At 42.4% G+C, this 14848-nt stretch overlaps 2 protein-coding genes across 2 annotated transcripts; both read right to left on the reverse strand.

Moving 5' to 3' along the window:
* Window positions 1–378: 378 nt before the first annotated feature.
* Window positions 379–1617, reverse strand: LOC311045944 (beta-1,3-galactosyltransferase 2-like; the record flags this gene model as incomplete). The annotated part of the gene is made up of 1 exon (XM_084058015.1): window positions 379–1617. Exon 1 carries the CDS (start codon window positions 1459–1461, stop codon window positions 379–381), a length of 1083 nt encoding a protein of 360 aa, XP_083914141.1. The 5' UTR covers window positions 1462–1617.
* A 3699-nt stretch (window positions 1618–5316) lies between these two features.
* On the reverse strand, window positions 5317–7455 carry LOC311046264 (beta-1,3-galactosyltransferase 2-like). The gene has a single exon (XM_084058477.1). The coding sequence runs from the start codon at window positions 7225–7227 to the stop codon at window positions 6145–6147; it is 1083 nt and encodes a 360-aa protein (XP_083914603.1). The 5' UTR covers window positions 7228–7455; the 3' UTR covers window positions 5317–6144.
* Between the last annotated feature and the right edge of the window lie 7393 nt (window positions 7456–14848).

Raw genomic sequence — 14848 nt, forward strand, 5'->3', positions numbered from 1 at the left:
TAATTGGGGTGGTTGTATTTTGTCTCCCTGCTCTTCTATTGAGACATTTAGATTGTGTCAAAGGTCATGTCTCACCTAAACACAGGATCTGACCCAAATTTGACCTGATGGTCAAGATTCAATTTATACCCTGAGCAAGCAGGCAGGTTCTATTAGCTCAATCAATGGTAAAAAATCCAGCACTTGCGAATAAAACCAGTTGAAATCCAGGGTAGAAGAGGAAAGTTACACATTGCTGCTTTAACTAAACAACTATTGTGTATATGGTCAACTCACCCTATCCGCTCAACTTCAATCATAATCATAATAAAATCAAATTTTAATAATTGCGCCCACAGTACACATCATAACCGAGGTGAAGCAGTTTTGTCCCCAGCCCTAGGCGTTGATACAGGCGCTGTTCTGCAGATCGTGCCAGTACTTGAGCAGCTCACTGGGTTGAAACCCGTGGGACGTGATCAGGTTGCTGTACTTGCAGCTGGAGTATTCCACTCGCCGGCGGTTGAACAGCAACTCGTTGGGCGGCGGTGTGGGCTCGATCCGTAGCTCGGCCAGGCAGATCCCCACGTACACATCGTCCAAATGCAGCCGGGGAATGCTCAGAGAGGCTCGGTAGATTTTCGCCGCCATGTCTCCGGAGAACACGTAACCTGAACCGGAGGGCCAGGCGGGGTACTCCTCACCCGGGTACTCCTCCGGGGACAAGTAATTCTTATGGTTTTTGTCTCTGATCGGTAATTCGCCTCTCACGATACATCCTGTGAAGTAGTTCTTAGGATTAGGATTCAGTTCGGGTCTGAGCAGCTTGTGGATGAGGTAATTGGTGTTGACAAACATGTCACCGTCAGTTTTCATTACAAATCTGGCCTGTGGACAATGCATGGCCACCCAGTTCATCCCCATCAGTGTCTTTATAGTCAGGTTGTTGTAGGTATCCAAGAAGTCCTTCTGAAGGATATCGTGGTGCTTCTGGCTCTCGGACTCCACGTTCATCTGATGTAGGCGTCCCAGCTCGCCTTCACTCGCCCCCAGCAGGAACAGCCGGATGATTCCTAGGCCTGGAGCGAGGCTCTCATTGCCCCACGTCTGCCGTATGGCGTCCCGTGCCTCTACCTCAGAGACACGGGTGCTTATCAGCAACACCAGGAATGGTTGTGCTTTCCCCTCTGGGCATTTGTTTGCCTCGTTGATGATGTAGGAGTACGACCCGGGGGACAGCATGCCACTTAGGCCGCCCTCTTCACTTTGGATGGCTTTAGCTGCCAGAGAGTTCTCCAGACCTGTCTCCCCCTGAGGAGAGGAGTCATCCGCATCTTGCCAGAATCTGCTGTTATTATAAAGTTCCACAGGAAGCTCTCTCCACCACGGCCGATGGATCAGAAAGACCATGACCCCCAGGAGTAAGAGGAGATACAGGAGTCCAGCGTTATGCGGACGGCAGTGGTGTGTCCTCCACTGCATGGTGTCCAGCGGCTCCGTGGGACCTTTAATCCACTTGAACCTCAGTCACATTGGTCAGGGAAGTCGCAAGCAGCTTCTCACAGCTACACAAAGCGTGGAAGTAATGTGACGGCAGTTCTCTAGTCTAGAGATCTATCTAATTCTGCTAGTTGTGAATGTACCCTCCTATGATAGGAAGGTCCTCTATTATGGGCGGCGAGAGAGAGAGAGAGAGAGAGAGAGAGAGAGAGAGAGAGAGAGAGAGAGAGAGAGAGAGAGAGAGAGAATGAAAATGGGAGGCAGCAAACTGGAGTTAAAAGACCTCTGAAAGTCTTATCAAAGAAATGTAACTTAACGTGCTGTGCTGTTTGAAAGAAGCCAGTGATCCACACTTTTTAAGGGATGGTGTCAGGTCATTCCACATTTTGGTGGCAGAGAAGAAGAATGACAATTTCCCCATGTTTGTTCTATATTTTGGTAGTACATCGTTTTTTATTTATTTATAAAAATGTCAACTTCCTGTCAATTTTGCTATTTTTTTAAAATAAGAAAACCCGGACTGGATCCGTGGATCCAGCGCCAGATCTTCAAATGGTAAAATCAACAGAAAGTTGTCATTTTTATTAAAAAAAGAAAAACCCAAGTACTGGGGTTTGGTGATGTTCTATATTGTCTGAATCAGGTTCAAGGTTCAAGGCCTTTATTAATGTCCCAAAAGGGCAATTAGGTTTACAGCAACAGTAGTGTTTTAAAACATACAGACAGTACAGGACAACAACAGACATGAAACACCATAGCAGCATAAAACAGAAGTCTGGTCGCATCTAGTGCAAGAGATAGAAAATAAAAGGCTACATTCAGAAAAAAAGTGCTAGGATATAAAGTGCCGGCATAAAGTGCTTGTTTCAACATCGTCATCATCAGCAACATATCCTTTACCTGTTACTGGCAGCGTTGACTGCACGAATTGAGGCAGGGACAAAGGAGTGCTTATATCTGTTATTTTTGACACCAGGGGCACCCAGACGACGGCCAGATGGCAACAGAATCAGCTTTGTTTGTGTTCGTTTACGTGCTAAAATAGTGACTTTGAGAGCTGTTTTACTGTAAGTCAATGAGGAGCATATTTTGAATTATCAATTTCTAATCAACGGGGCAATTATTTTAGATATCTTGTCCACCTTTGGAGTTACATCATGGCAAGGTAACTACACAACCCAAACCTCTACCAAAGTGGTCTTGCCCTTTAATCCTTACAGATACAGAGTAAGAAAAGTACTGTCGGATACAGCAAAACAAAGGTAAGAATAGAGAACTAGAAAATATTGTTCCTCAAGAAACAATGTGGACTCGCTTCAAGACAAAAAATAATTGTATAAAAAGTACTGTGTGTGTGTGTGTGTGTGTGTGTGTGTGTGTGTGTGTGTGTGTGTGTGTGTGTGTGTGTGTGTGTGTGTGTGTGTGTGTGTGTGCGTGCGTGCGTGCGTGCGTGCGTGCGTGCGTGCGTGCGTGCGTGCGTGTGTGTGTAGCTTGAAATGTACAAAAGTATTGGCATCAAAATATACTTTGAGTACCAAAGTAAAAGCACTCAATAAAAAAAAAGTAGATCTACAGCCGCATAACGTGTCACATTGGGTCATCACCATGCAAGCTTGTGATGGATATTTCCATCAATATTTTATTTTTGCTGCGGACATATACAAAACAAGTGATCAGTAATATTACCACAATCACATAGACCTAGCCCGAAATGTATACTAATGGATTCCTGATGTGCCATAGTGTTTACTCTATTCCACTGCGCTACACATTTTAAAACGAGACACTTATCAAATGAATACAAAATTAAATAGAATCAAAATTATTGTGGGGGGAAAGCCGATCTACAAGCTCCCAACACATCACAGCATGTTGTGAGCTTGTATATCAGCAATTATCTTTTATTTTTAGCCTATAATGACATAAATTGGGATGTCAGGGTTAAAGTGATTAGCTATACTTTAGAAAACCTAGAGACTGGGAAGTTATCCACTGTATACTGGCATGTGGCAGTCCTGAGACTGGCATAACATGTGGCATGGTCCACTTATTTTCCATTTTTGGGATTTCAATAATTGTGTCTTCTGCCAGTACAGAGTGCTTCCATTTTACATTACAGGAGCAAAAGGGAAATACTTGAGGACAGAAAGAGATTAAGTTCTACCAGGCTAAACTAGTTTCTTGTTTGTCAACTTTAATAGTTGTGGATTCCAGTATGGTGAAGACAGGTACTGTATGTTATGAGAAAGTCTAAGGTGAAGTCAATGGAACATTGACTTCAGAGTCAAAACAGATTAATATGTACACGATGCATGATTATTAATCAGGATTTAAAGGAATGCAGTGTCACAATAGTTTGTGTGGATCAAGGGTTTCCATGGATTATGATTGTGGAGTGCTATTATGGTTATTATTGGTATTATTGGACACTTTGAAACACTTTCTTTCAACTGACATAAATCAGCTTTACTTCTAGTGCTGCCCTCCTCTGCCTTGGTGCTCCTGCTCAACAGATGACATGCCATCTATTTTTGCTCTTTTCCTGCACCATTTTTCACGGAGGTCACTCACATACCGTTGACTTTAATTGTTTCATTGTCTGACACACGTCATACACTCCATTAATCTATTGTCTTAAAAAATAAAAAATACTAGTATCCCACAAAGGATTGAACGGATGTTTTGACATTTTCAGGGAATCTTGTTGTCTCGTTGTCCTCACATGATGTAATCATGTTCCGTGCATGATTGCATCACAATATACAATACCATAAATCTCCTGCAACATATTAATGAGCATGTCATCCTGACACTTTATGAGTCACCAAAATGATTCAAAAATGTTTAAGATTCAATTGTGAATTATGTTTTTACATTATAATGAAAAAGTAGTAAAAGGCGATATTTTTCTTTAAGAAAAGAAAAGAAAAAAAAAGAGTGCCACGGACATAGGCAAGTCTTGCCACGGACATATTTGTCCATCTACAGACATGTTGATGACCCCTGCGCTTCGCAAAGCAACTCGTTGTGAACTTGTAGATCGGCTATTTTCAAATGGCCAAAATGTATATTATAGGGCTGAAGTGGTTACTGTATATTTTGTAATAATAATCAGAATCTACAAAGTAACTAGTTTTAAAAGTTTTCAAATAATTGTAGTGGAGTAAAAGTACAATATTTGCCTCTGAGATGTAGTGGAGTAGAAGTAAAAGTACTGACAATTGGAAATACCCCAGTAAAGTAAAACATACCTCAAAATTGTACTTGAGTACTTGAGTAATGTAATTAGTTACTTTACACCACTAGGTTTAGGTATACCTTTACTGAGGTTTAGGAATACCAGGTGAATACTGTCGGATTTGCCCCGGGCGACTGTGTTTTGGGGCAAGCGTTTTGGTATTCCCCAGAAGTAGTCGAACCAGTTTGTTTTGGGAGGTCTGAAGCTTAGTTTTTAGTGACATTGCGATGTTGGAGAACCAAGAGGTGCAAACATAGTAAAAGTGGCATTGAATGAGGACTCTGTCAAGAGCACTTTTGTTGACAAAAGAGAAAATTCTGCCCAAAAATCTTGTTATTTGATTGACCTTCATGCAATTATTATTTTTTATTTACTTTTGATCCTATTAGTTTGTTGTCAAGAATAATGTCAAGCCCAAATAGGAAACCTCTTCTTTGCTTGAGATTACTATATTGTCAACTCTGACCTTGAAATAATTTACATTTACATTACTAATGGAGTGTTTGGACCCAAAAAGAATGTATTGTCTTACCAAGGTGTGACACCTTGAGTAAGTTTGTTATCAGAAAGCCAAGTACGGATTTGACTATGTTCAGATCTGAGAGCTTCCAAAACGTTTATAAGACACCATTTTAAGCTTACAGCATGTTTACAATATATTCACATATACATTCAATTACATCTCAGAATTACACAGACTGTTCTGTCTTTTCTCCCAAGCTTGACAAATACAATCTGCCACAACAAAATCTCCTTTAACAAAACATATAACACAGTTTTTCATAAACTCAAGGAAATCACCACAAATAGAAGAAATAACAAATACTGCACCTCTCTTATATCATCATATTTAGAGCAATAAAAAGTGAACCACATTTTCAATTTCACCAAGTTCACAAAACAAACAGTTTCATCAGCAAACAAGAACTTGCAGTTACAGGCTGCTTTCATTCACTTCTTTATTATCACTAAGTCAGCCCTAGTGATATTAAAGCTTCACTGGGTAAGTTTTTTTTAATGAATACATCTAAATGTTGTCCAATTTGTATGGTTGAGTATGTTAATTCAATATAACTTATATAATTGGGGTGGTTGTATTTTACACACCTAAACACAGGATCTGACACAAATTTTGACCTGATGGTCAAGATTCAATTTATAACCTGAGCAAGCAGGCAGGTTCTATTAGCTCAATCAATGGTAAAAAAAAATCCAGCACTTGCGAATGAAACCTGTTGAAATCCAGGGTAGAAGAGGAAAGTTACACAGTGCTGCTTTAACTAAACAAATATTGTGTATATGGTAAGCTCACCATATCCACTCCTGTAACTTATCAGCAAAAATCATAATCATAATAAAATCAAATTTTAATAATTGCGCCCACAGTAAACATCATAACCGAGGTGAAGCAGTTATTGTCCCCAGCCCTAGGCGTCGATACAGGCGCTGTTCTGCAGATCGTGCCAGTACTTGAGCAGCTCACTGGGTTGAAACCCGTGGGACGTGATCAGGTTGCTGTACTTGCAGCTGGAGTATTCCACTCGCCGACCACCGTTGAACAGGAACTCGTTGGGCGGCGGTGTGGTCTCGATCCGTAGCTCGGCCAGGCAGATCCCCATGTACACATCGTCCAAATGCAGCCGGGGAATGCTCAGAGAGGCTCGGTAGATTTTCGCCGCCATGTCTCCGGAGAACACGTAACCCGAACCGGAGGGGAAGGGGGGGTACTTCTCACCCGGGTACTCCTCCGGGGACATGTAATTCTTATGGTTTTTGTCTCTGATCGGTAATTCGGCTCTCCAGATATATCCTGTGAAGTAGTTCGTAGGATTAGGATTCAGTTCGGGTCTGAGCAGCTTGTGGATGAGGTAATTGGTGTTGACAAACATGTCACCGTCAGCTTTCATTACAAATCTGGCCCGTGGACAATGCATGGCCACCCAGTTCACCCCCATCAGTGTCTTTATAGTCAGGTTGTTGTAGGTATCCAAGAAGTCCTTCTGAAGGATATCGTGGTGCTTCTGGCTCTCGGACTCCACGTTCATCTGATGTAGTTTCCCCAGCTCGCCTTTAATCTTCCCCAGCAGGAACAGCCGGATGATTCCTAGGCCTGGAGCGAGGTTCTCATTGCCCCACGTCTGCCGTATGGCGTCCCGTGCCTCTACCTCAGAGACACGGATGTTTATCAGCAACACCAGGAATGGTTGTGCTTTCCCCTCTGGGCATTTGTTTGCCTCGTTAATGATGTAGGAGTACGACCCGGGGGACAGCATGGCACTTAGGCCGCCCTCTTCACTTTGGATGGCTTTAGCTGCCAGAGAGCTCTCCAGACCTGTCTCCCCCTGAGGAGAGGAGTCATCCGCATCTTGCCAGCATCTGATGTTATTATAAAGTTCCACAGGAAGCTCTCTCCACCACGGCCGATGGATCAGAAAGACCATGACCCCCAGGAGTAAGAGGAGATACAGTCCAGCGATATGCGGACGGCAGAGATGTGTCATCCACTGCATGGTGTCCAGCTGCTCTGTGGGACCTTTAATCCACTTGAACCTCAGTCACATTGGTCAGGGAAGTCGCAAGCAGCTTCTCACAGCTGCATAAAGCGTGGAAGTAATGTGACGGCAGCTCTCTAATCTAGAGATCTATCTAATTCTGCTAGTTGTGAATGTACCCTCCTATGATAGGAAGGTCCTCTATTATGGGCGGTGAGTTATGATTCAGTTTGGTTTGATTCCTCTGTAAGCAAGCAGCAAGCTTTTATCCTTACGACTGTTGGCAGGGCGTTCCACATTTTTGTGGCATATAATAGCAGGAGAATGAATTTAACCCCTTGTTAGAGCCACATCTGAGAGAGAGAGAGAGAGAGAGAGAGAGAGAGAGAGAGAGAGAGAGAGAGTGTTTGTTTGTTTGCGTCATGTACTTTCTGTACCATGAAATTATAAACCGGTTTCTGCATAATCCTATCATTATTTGCAGCACTCCTTATCATTATTATCTGGAATGCACCCTTCTAACAATACAGGTCTAACAATACAGGTCGAGTTATTTGAGATGTCAAACACTAGAAGTGTCTAGCGTGACGCGTCGTTCACTTTGCAGTGCCACCTTACAGGCACCTCACAGTGTGAGAGAGAGTTTTGTGCTCTCCTAAATCCACGGCAGGCTTTGAAAGTACCCACTTCAGAAAGAGGTGACGTGCATCACCTCTCCAATGACCAAAACCCACTATGGAAGCCGTCGAACTGGTGCGATCTGACGGCATCCTAGAATTTATAGGTAGGATGTGATGTCATGCGTGATGTCATGCTGTCGTGAGATTACATCACACTGGCGTTGCGTGTCAAGCCTCTGACGTTTTTACATTCATCATATTTTTTGTTCATCATGCAACACGTGTGTTCCGCCCTCAAATTCATCTTATGGAGGCCATCACCCCTGCCCGCACACACGTGTTAAAGTCTATTTAAGTTCATGTATATATATTAAGTTCTAAATAAAAACGGGTTTCACTCCCACCTTATGCACGGTTGGCACGCATGTCCATTTGTGCTTATCGAAAATACGCACCCTTTTAGTCACTTTATTTAGGCACTATTTACGAACAACTTAGTGAATCAGGCCCAAATAAGTATATTTTTCTATTATTTAAAAAAACGTAAATCTTGGCTTGGTGGGTGCCCCCCAGCCTAATTTCAATTCAATTTTATTATAGTGTCAAATCACAACAAGTTGTCTCAAGACACTTTACATGTAGAGAAGAGACCCGACATCCCACCCTGAGCAAGCAATTTTGCGACAGTGGCAACGAAAAACTCCCGCTTAACTGGAAGAAACGTCAGGCAGACCCATAGACTGTATAGGGCAGACCCTAGGCTCTAGGGTGGCGGCCTTCTGCCTCGACCGTGTCGGGGGAAAGAAGAGAGAGAGAGGGAGAGACAGAGGAGAGACAGAAAGAGATACAGTGCAGGTAGTAACAGTAACCGTCATTGATTCTAAATAGACCAAGGTGTTACTTGATTTGAATCCTTTGTAGGCCTATCCTTTGAAATAGAGAGGGGTCATTGACCACTGTTTTGTTGTAGCCTACTAAAAAGGTATATAAAAAACGGACTATTTTATCAATTCAAAATTGCATGACCCTCCCTTGGATTCAAAGTAAAATTAGCTGACCCTCCCTTGGACTAAAATTAGAAAGGCATGACCATCCCCTATTTTCCTCCAGGGAACCCCTTCTGTAAATTTCGACTGGTCCCTAACATACATTACATAGATTATGTACATACATACATTACATACATAGGGAACACAGCATAAAAATAAACCTAAAACAAGATCACAAATGGTGGTTTTCAAATAATTGTAGTGGAGTAAAAGTGCAATATTTATGTAGCCTAAATTGATAGTGCACCAAACCTTTGCACACCAAAGCCTATGCTTTGTTTATTATGGTAATACAGTATGTGGCATATATGCAATATACTATTTCAGACATTATGTAAACATACACATTATTGTCATTTGCGTAGTTGCCTTTGTGATGTGTTTTCCACAGCAATGGATGTTTAGTATTCCAGTGGCAGTGACACATGTTTAGTATAATGAACACATACCTTGTTGCTAGGGCTACTGAGCCAAAACAATAGTTTTCCTCAAATCATCTTGAACTATGGGTGCCATCAAGTTGCAGTGGTGGAAAGTAACTAAGTACATTTACTCAAGTACTGTACTTAAGTACAATTGTGAGGTACTTCTACTTTACTGGAGTATTTACACATTTAAATACTTTTACTTCTACTCCACTACACTGCATCCCAGAGGGAAATATTGTACTTTTTACTCCACTACAATTAATTGAAAACTTTAGTTACTTGTTACTTTGTAGATTTGATTATTATAAAACACACATTAACCACTTCAGCCCGATTCAAACTTATTATTTGAAAATAACTGATCTACAAGATCGCAACGTGTTGTGAGCTTGTTTATCTGCTATTTTCAAAAGATTTTAATACATTTTATATATACCTTGTGAAACGGGACATTCTGCATAATGAGTACTTTTAGTTTAGATACTTTAAGTATATTTTGAGGCCAAAACCTTTGTAAATTATTAAGATGAAATGCCCAGCCTGTCACGACAGAGTCTGTCTCTTCCTGAACGTTTGTGGGAGTGACCGATTAGTATGACTTGTATTGGGCCTTCCCCATACCACAATACACATAAATAGCAAATACAGGAGAAAATGTTAAGTGTCCCACTTCACCTGTATCACCATACATATGTACACATGTATTTATTGATATCTACAGTATGTGGAAATTCACAAATATACATGTCATGCACCGGTACACTCTTGACAAGTTTGTTGTGTCAATTCAGGTAAAGCTAAGGTGTGGCAAAGAGCCCTGATAGCATCAACATCAACGGCCAGGAAACTCTAATTTCAGACATAGGTTATAGATTGTAAAGTTACAACAGTGTCACTTGAAAACTGCATCTTCATTTAAAAGTCTTCAATTAGAATTCTCTAAGACACATAATATATGCAACCATTCGATGGTGGCCAAACCATCTTGTAAATAACACAGCAAACAATAGTGTGGAACTAAGATGACTCATTACTCCCTCAATTATAGATTTACTTACAAGGCTTAAGTTCAAAACATGGGTTGAGACAACTAAGCTTTCAAATGCAGTCTCCTAAATTCTCTCTGATTTGAGCAATAGGTTCTATGCACAGCAGCAATATTATCACTTCCTTCACAGGTGTTACCAATGATACTAATGAAGGCTCTGTTCAATTTAGTGTAGCACAGTTCTCAGACTTTTACATTTCCACGACCCCCATAACTTTGAGTGTACAAATGGAACCATTTGTACACTCTCAGAGTTACACATCCGTAAGGGGCCATTTGGACCTGCATTTTAGACCCACTGGTGCAGCAGAAGTGTTTCCAGTGAGCCAATATGCACAATATGAGCACTCTGACTCTGTTTGACCAGAATGGAACAGAGCCTTCATTAGTATCATTGGCAACACCTGGGGAATTTCTTCACAATATGGCTGCTGTGCATAGAGCCTATTTAGCACCATGGACAGTGTTGGTTTGTAATAATCCTTCCCTCTTAATTCTAGTGGAACAAGGGGACCCAAACCATAGGAGGAAATGTCCCCTCACTGTAGGGGTCAATAATTCAGGCCTGTTCTTCTGTGTAAACCACTCATAGACTCACCCACTTGTGAAGAATATAGAGAAAGATAACTCTTCTGAACATATCATTCTTTCCACATCTCTGTAGACCAGTGCTTAGATGGTTTTTGAACAACTGAACTGTGAAATGTGCATTTGACTTTGTAATGAGGGGTTTATGCACTGCAACCCTACTATAACATCCCTCTCTATGTAGTTGTCGACATACTGTTCTTGTCTGATCATGTACTGCATTGACATTCTCAGTACTTCGCATTAATGCATGAGTTTTGGAGTCATCAAATGTGTGCATTTGACCACAGACAGTGGTCACTTTGTCATAAAAAAGTCATGCTATACTAATAAAAAAATATAGCTGCAAGCAGCGATAATACGGGGCCAGCGATTGCAGAGAGACGAAAGAACTAAGCAATGATAAGTAATATGCACATAAGCCAAAGAAACATCTATAACAACTATATGAACTATGAGTTTTGAGACAGATGATGGGAGTGACTCTATGAGACCGGGGAGTTTATTTAGAAGGCTGGAATAGTGGCATCAGGAAAGAAGTGAGTGATTGCGTTGGGAAAACGGGTGTGCCTGATAATAGAGTCACCAATGATCACCGCTGAGGGAGGTATGAGGGGAGGACTGTAGATGGAGGCAAGGAATCCACATTGTTGGCTAAGGGGACGGGTGGATGGGGCTGGGACGGAGGGCACAGTGAAAGGCCGAGATGTGTGACCGGTGTGACGGGGACACACTTTTTCGCCGAAAGCTGGAGCGACCACCGCCTTCAGCAACAGGTCATTTACCTGTCCGGGAGCCAGTAGCCCTGAGGCCACATCGAGGGTGTTACATTGTGGTCGGGATCGGTGGAAAATCTTCAATGGCCAAGAGGGAGTAGCCTGGGACCAGACAAATCTGCGAGTGCAAAAAAAAATTGCACTCTGCAATTTGGGTCTGGCACCGCTCCATAGAGAATCCATTTCCTGCTCCCGAAGACGTGTGTGACCAATCAAGGCCCAGTATTCGAATATTGGAGACTGTAATTGGTAGTTGGTTGTAGGTCTAACCAACTGCGTCGAGGGCCATTGCTTTGATACCGCCCCTTGGGGGAAAAAAACGTCCTCATGGAAGCACCAGACTCATATCCACGCAGTGATATAGTCTGGCTACGCCAGGCTAAAGAGGGAGTACTTATTTTTGGTAGAGGGAGGAGGGGAGTGGGGGCAGGGTGCCCCCCCGGGAGACCGTTGTCCAGGGGACTGGAGTGGAGCTGACCAAAGGTGGATCCTTGGGTCTGGCCCCGGCTTGGGACCAAGCACTGGGGAGGGCCGGGATGGTATCGTCTAGCTCCGTCGTCTTGGGCCTGGTGTCAGAGCGGATCCAGCTGCATGTCTCGGCCTTGCCTTTCGGCTTGGCGGAGACAATGAATAAGAGTGGCAGCAGACCTGCAGTTTTCTGGGAGTTTGTTCCAGATATATGGAGCATAAAAACTGAATGTTTAGTTGTGATTCTAGGGACAGAAAGTAGACCTGACCCCAGATGACTTGAGCGGTCTGGATAGTTCATGATATCACACAAGATCAGCTAAACCATTCAATTATTTTGAACCAACAGTAATAATTATACAACTAGTTTTGTGTAGTGGTGAGTGTGATAGACACACAACTAGTGTTGTGTAGTGCTGAGTGTGATAGACACACAACTAGTGTTGTGTAGTGGTGAGTGTGATAGACACACAACTAGTGTTGTGTAGTGGTGAGTGTGATAGACACACAACTAGTGTTGTGTAGTGGTGAGTGTGATAGACACGCAACTAGTGTTGTGTAGTGGTGAGTGTGATAGACACACAACTAGTGTTGTGTAGTGGTGAGTGTGATAGACACGCAACTAGTGTTGTGTAGTGGTGAGTGTGATAGACACACAACTAGTGTTGTGTAGTGGTGAGTGTGATAGACACACAACTAGTGTTGTGTAGTGCTGAGTGTGATAGACACGCAACTAGTGTTGTGTAGTGCTGAGTGTGATAGACACGCAACTAGTGTTGTGTAGTGGTGAGTGTGATAGACACGCAACTAGTGTTGTGTAGTGGTGAGTGTGATAGACACACAACTAGTGTTGTGTAGTGGTGAGTGTGATAGACACACAACTAGTGTTGTGTAGTGCTGAGTGTGATAGACACGCAACTAGTGTTGTGTAGTGGTGAGTGTGATAGACACACAACTAGTGTTGTGTAGTGGTGAGTGTGATAGACACACAACTAGTGTTGTGTAGTGGTGAGTGTGATAGACACACAACTAGTGTTGTGTAGTGGTGAGTGTGAAAGACACACAACTAGTGTTGTGTAGTGGTGAGTGTGATAGACACACAACTAGTGTTGTGTAGTGGTGAGTGTGATAGACACACAACTAGTGTTGTGTAGTGGTGAGTGTGATAGACACGCAACTAGTGTTGTGTAGTGGTGAGTGTGATAGACACGCAACTAGTGTTGTGTAGTGGTGAGTGTGATAGACACACAACTAGTGTTGTGTAGTGGTGAGTGTGATAGACACGCAACTAGTGTTGTGTAGTGGTGAGTGTGATAGACACACAACTAGTGTTGTGTAGTGGTGAGTGTGATAGACACACAACTAGTGTTGTGTAGTGCTGAGTGTGATAGACACGCAACTAGTGTTGTGTAGTGGTGAGTGTGATAGACACACAACTAGTGTTGTGTAGTGCTGAGTGTGATAGACACGCAACTAGTGTTGTGTAGTGGTGAGTGTGATAGACACGCAACTAGTGTTGTGTAGTGGTGAGTGTGATAGACACACAACTAGTGTTGTGTAGTGGTGAGTGTGATAGACACACAACTAGTGTTGTGTAGTGCTGAGTGTGATAGACACGCAACTAGTGTTGTGTAGTGGTGAGTGTGATAGACACACAACTAGTGTTGTGTAGTGGTGAGTGTGATAGACACACAACTAGTGTTGTGTAGTGGTGAGTGTGATAGACACGCAACTAGTGTTGTGTAGTGCTGAGTGTGATAGACACGCAACTAGTGTTGTGTAGTGCTGAGTGTGATAGACACACAACTAGTGTTGTGTAGTGCTGAGTGTGATAGACACGCAACTAGTGTTGTGTAGTGGTGAGTGTGATAGACACACAACTAGTGTTGTGTAGTGGTGAGTGTGATAGACACACAACTAGTGTTGTGTAGTGGTGAGTGTGATAGACACACAACTAGTGTTGTGTAGTGGTGAGTGTGATAGACACGCAACTAGTGTTGTGTAGTGGTGAGTGTGATAGACACGCAACTAGTGTTGTGTAGTGGTGAGTGTGATAGACACACAACTATAGTGTTGGCGTGGCTTGGTTTGTGGCCTCAGGGCTCCATCCAGACCAGATGGAACCGGTCTTGACAACAATTACCACTGATCTCAGTGTCACTTACTCGTTCATCCCCTGCACCTGTATTATTAACAATAAACCTGTATTATTAACAAAATAAACCTGTATTATAACAGCTTTTCAATGTGTCTCTGTCAGGTGGAAATGTACTGACACACTACACTGTCTCTCTACATTCTATGTATGTGTTTACCTTGTTTACTATAAGTCACTCTGGATAAAGAGAGTCTGATAAATGCCTACATTGTAAATTGTAACCACTTTCACATAAAACTAAATCAAAAGTAGCTAAAATAGCCAATCTACAAGAGCTTGTAGATTTGCTATTTTTGCTACTTTTGTGTGACACTGTAGTATGATGAAGTGTAGGACATATAAAATATGGAGATAAAAGGATTCTAACTGACAGCAACGATTGTATCCTCTTTAGAACAGCTGTGTACAATAAAAGCTTTTCATTGGACAAGGCTTCGTCTCATTTCAGTCCTCAGGTCATGTTCTGCTTCTGTTTCTATCATGCGAACGTTAAACGCTGTCATC

This window comes from Gymnoscopelus microlampas (genome assembly GCF_963454915.1).
Source record: "Gymnoscopelus microlampas genome assembly, chromosome: 5".
Classification (NCBI taxonomy): Eukaryota; Metazoa; Chordata; class Actinopteri; order Myctophiformes; family Myctophidae; genus Gymnoscopelus; species Gymnoscopelus microlampas.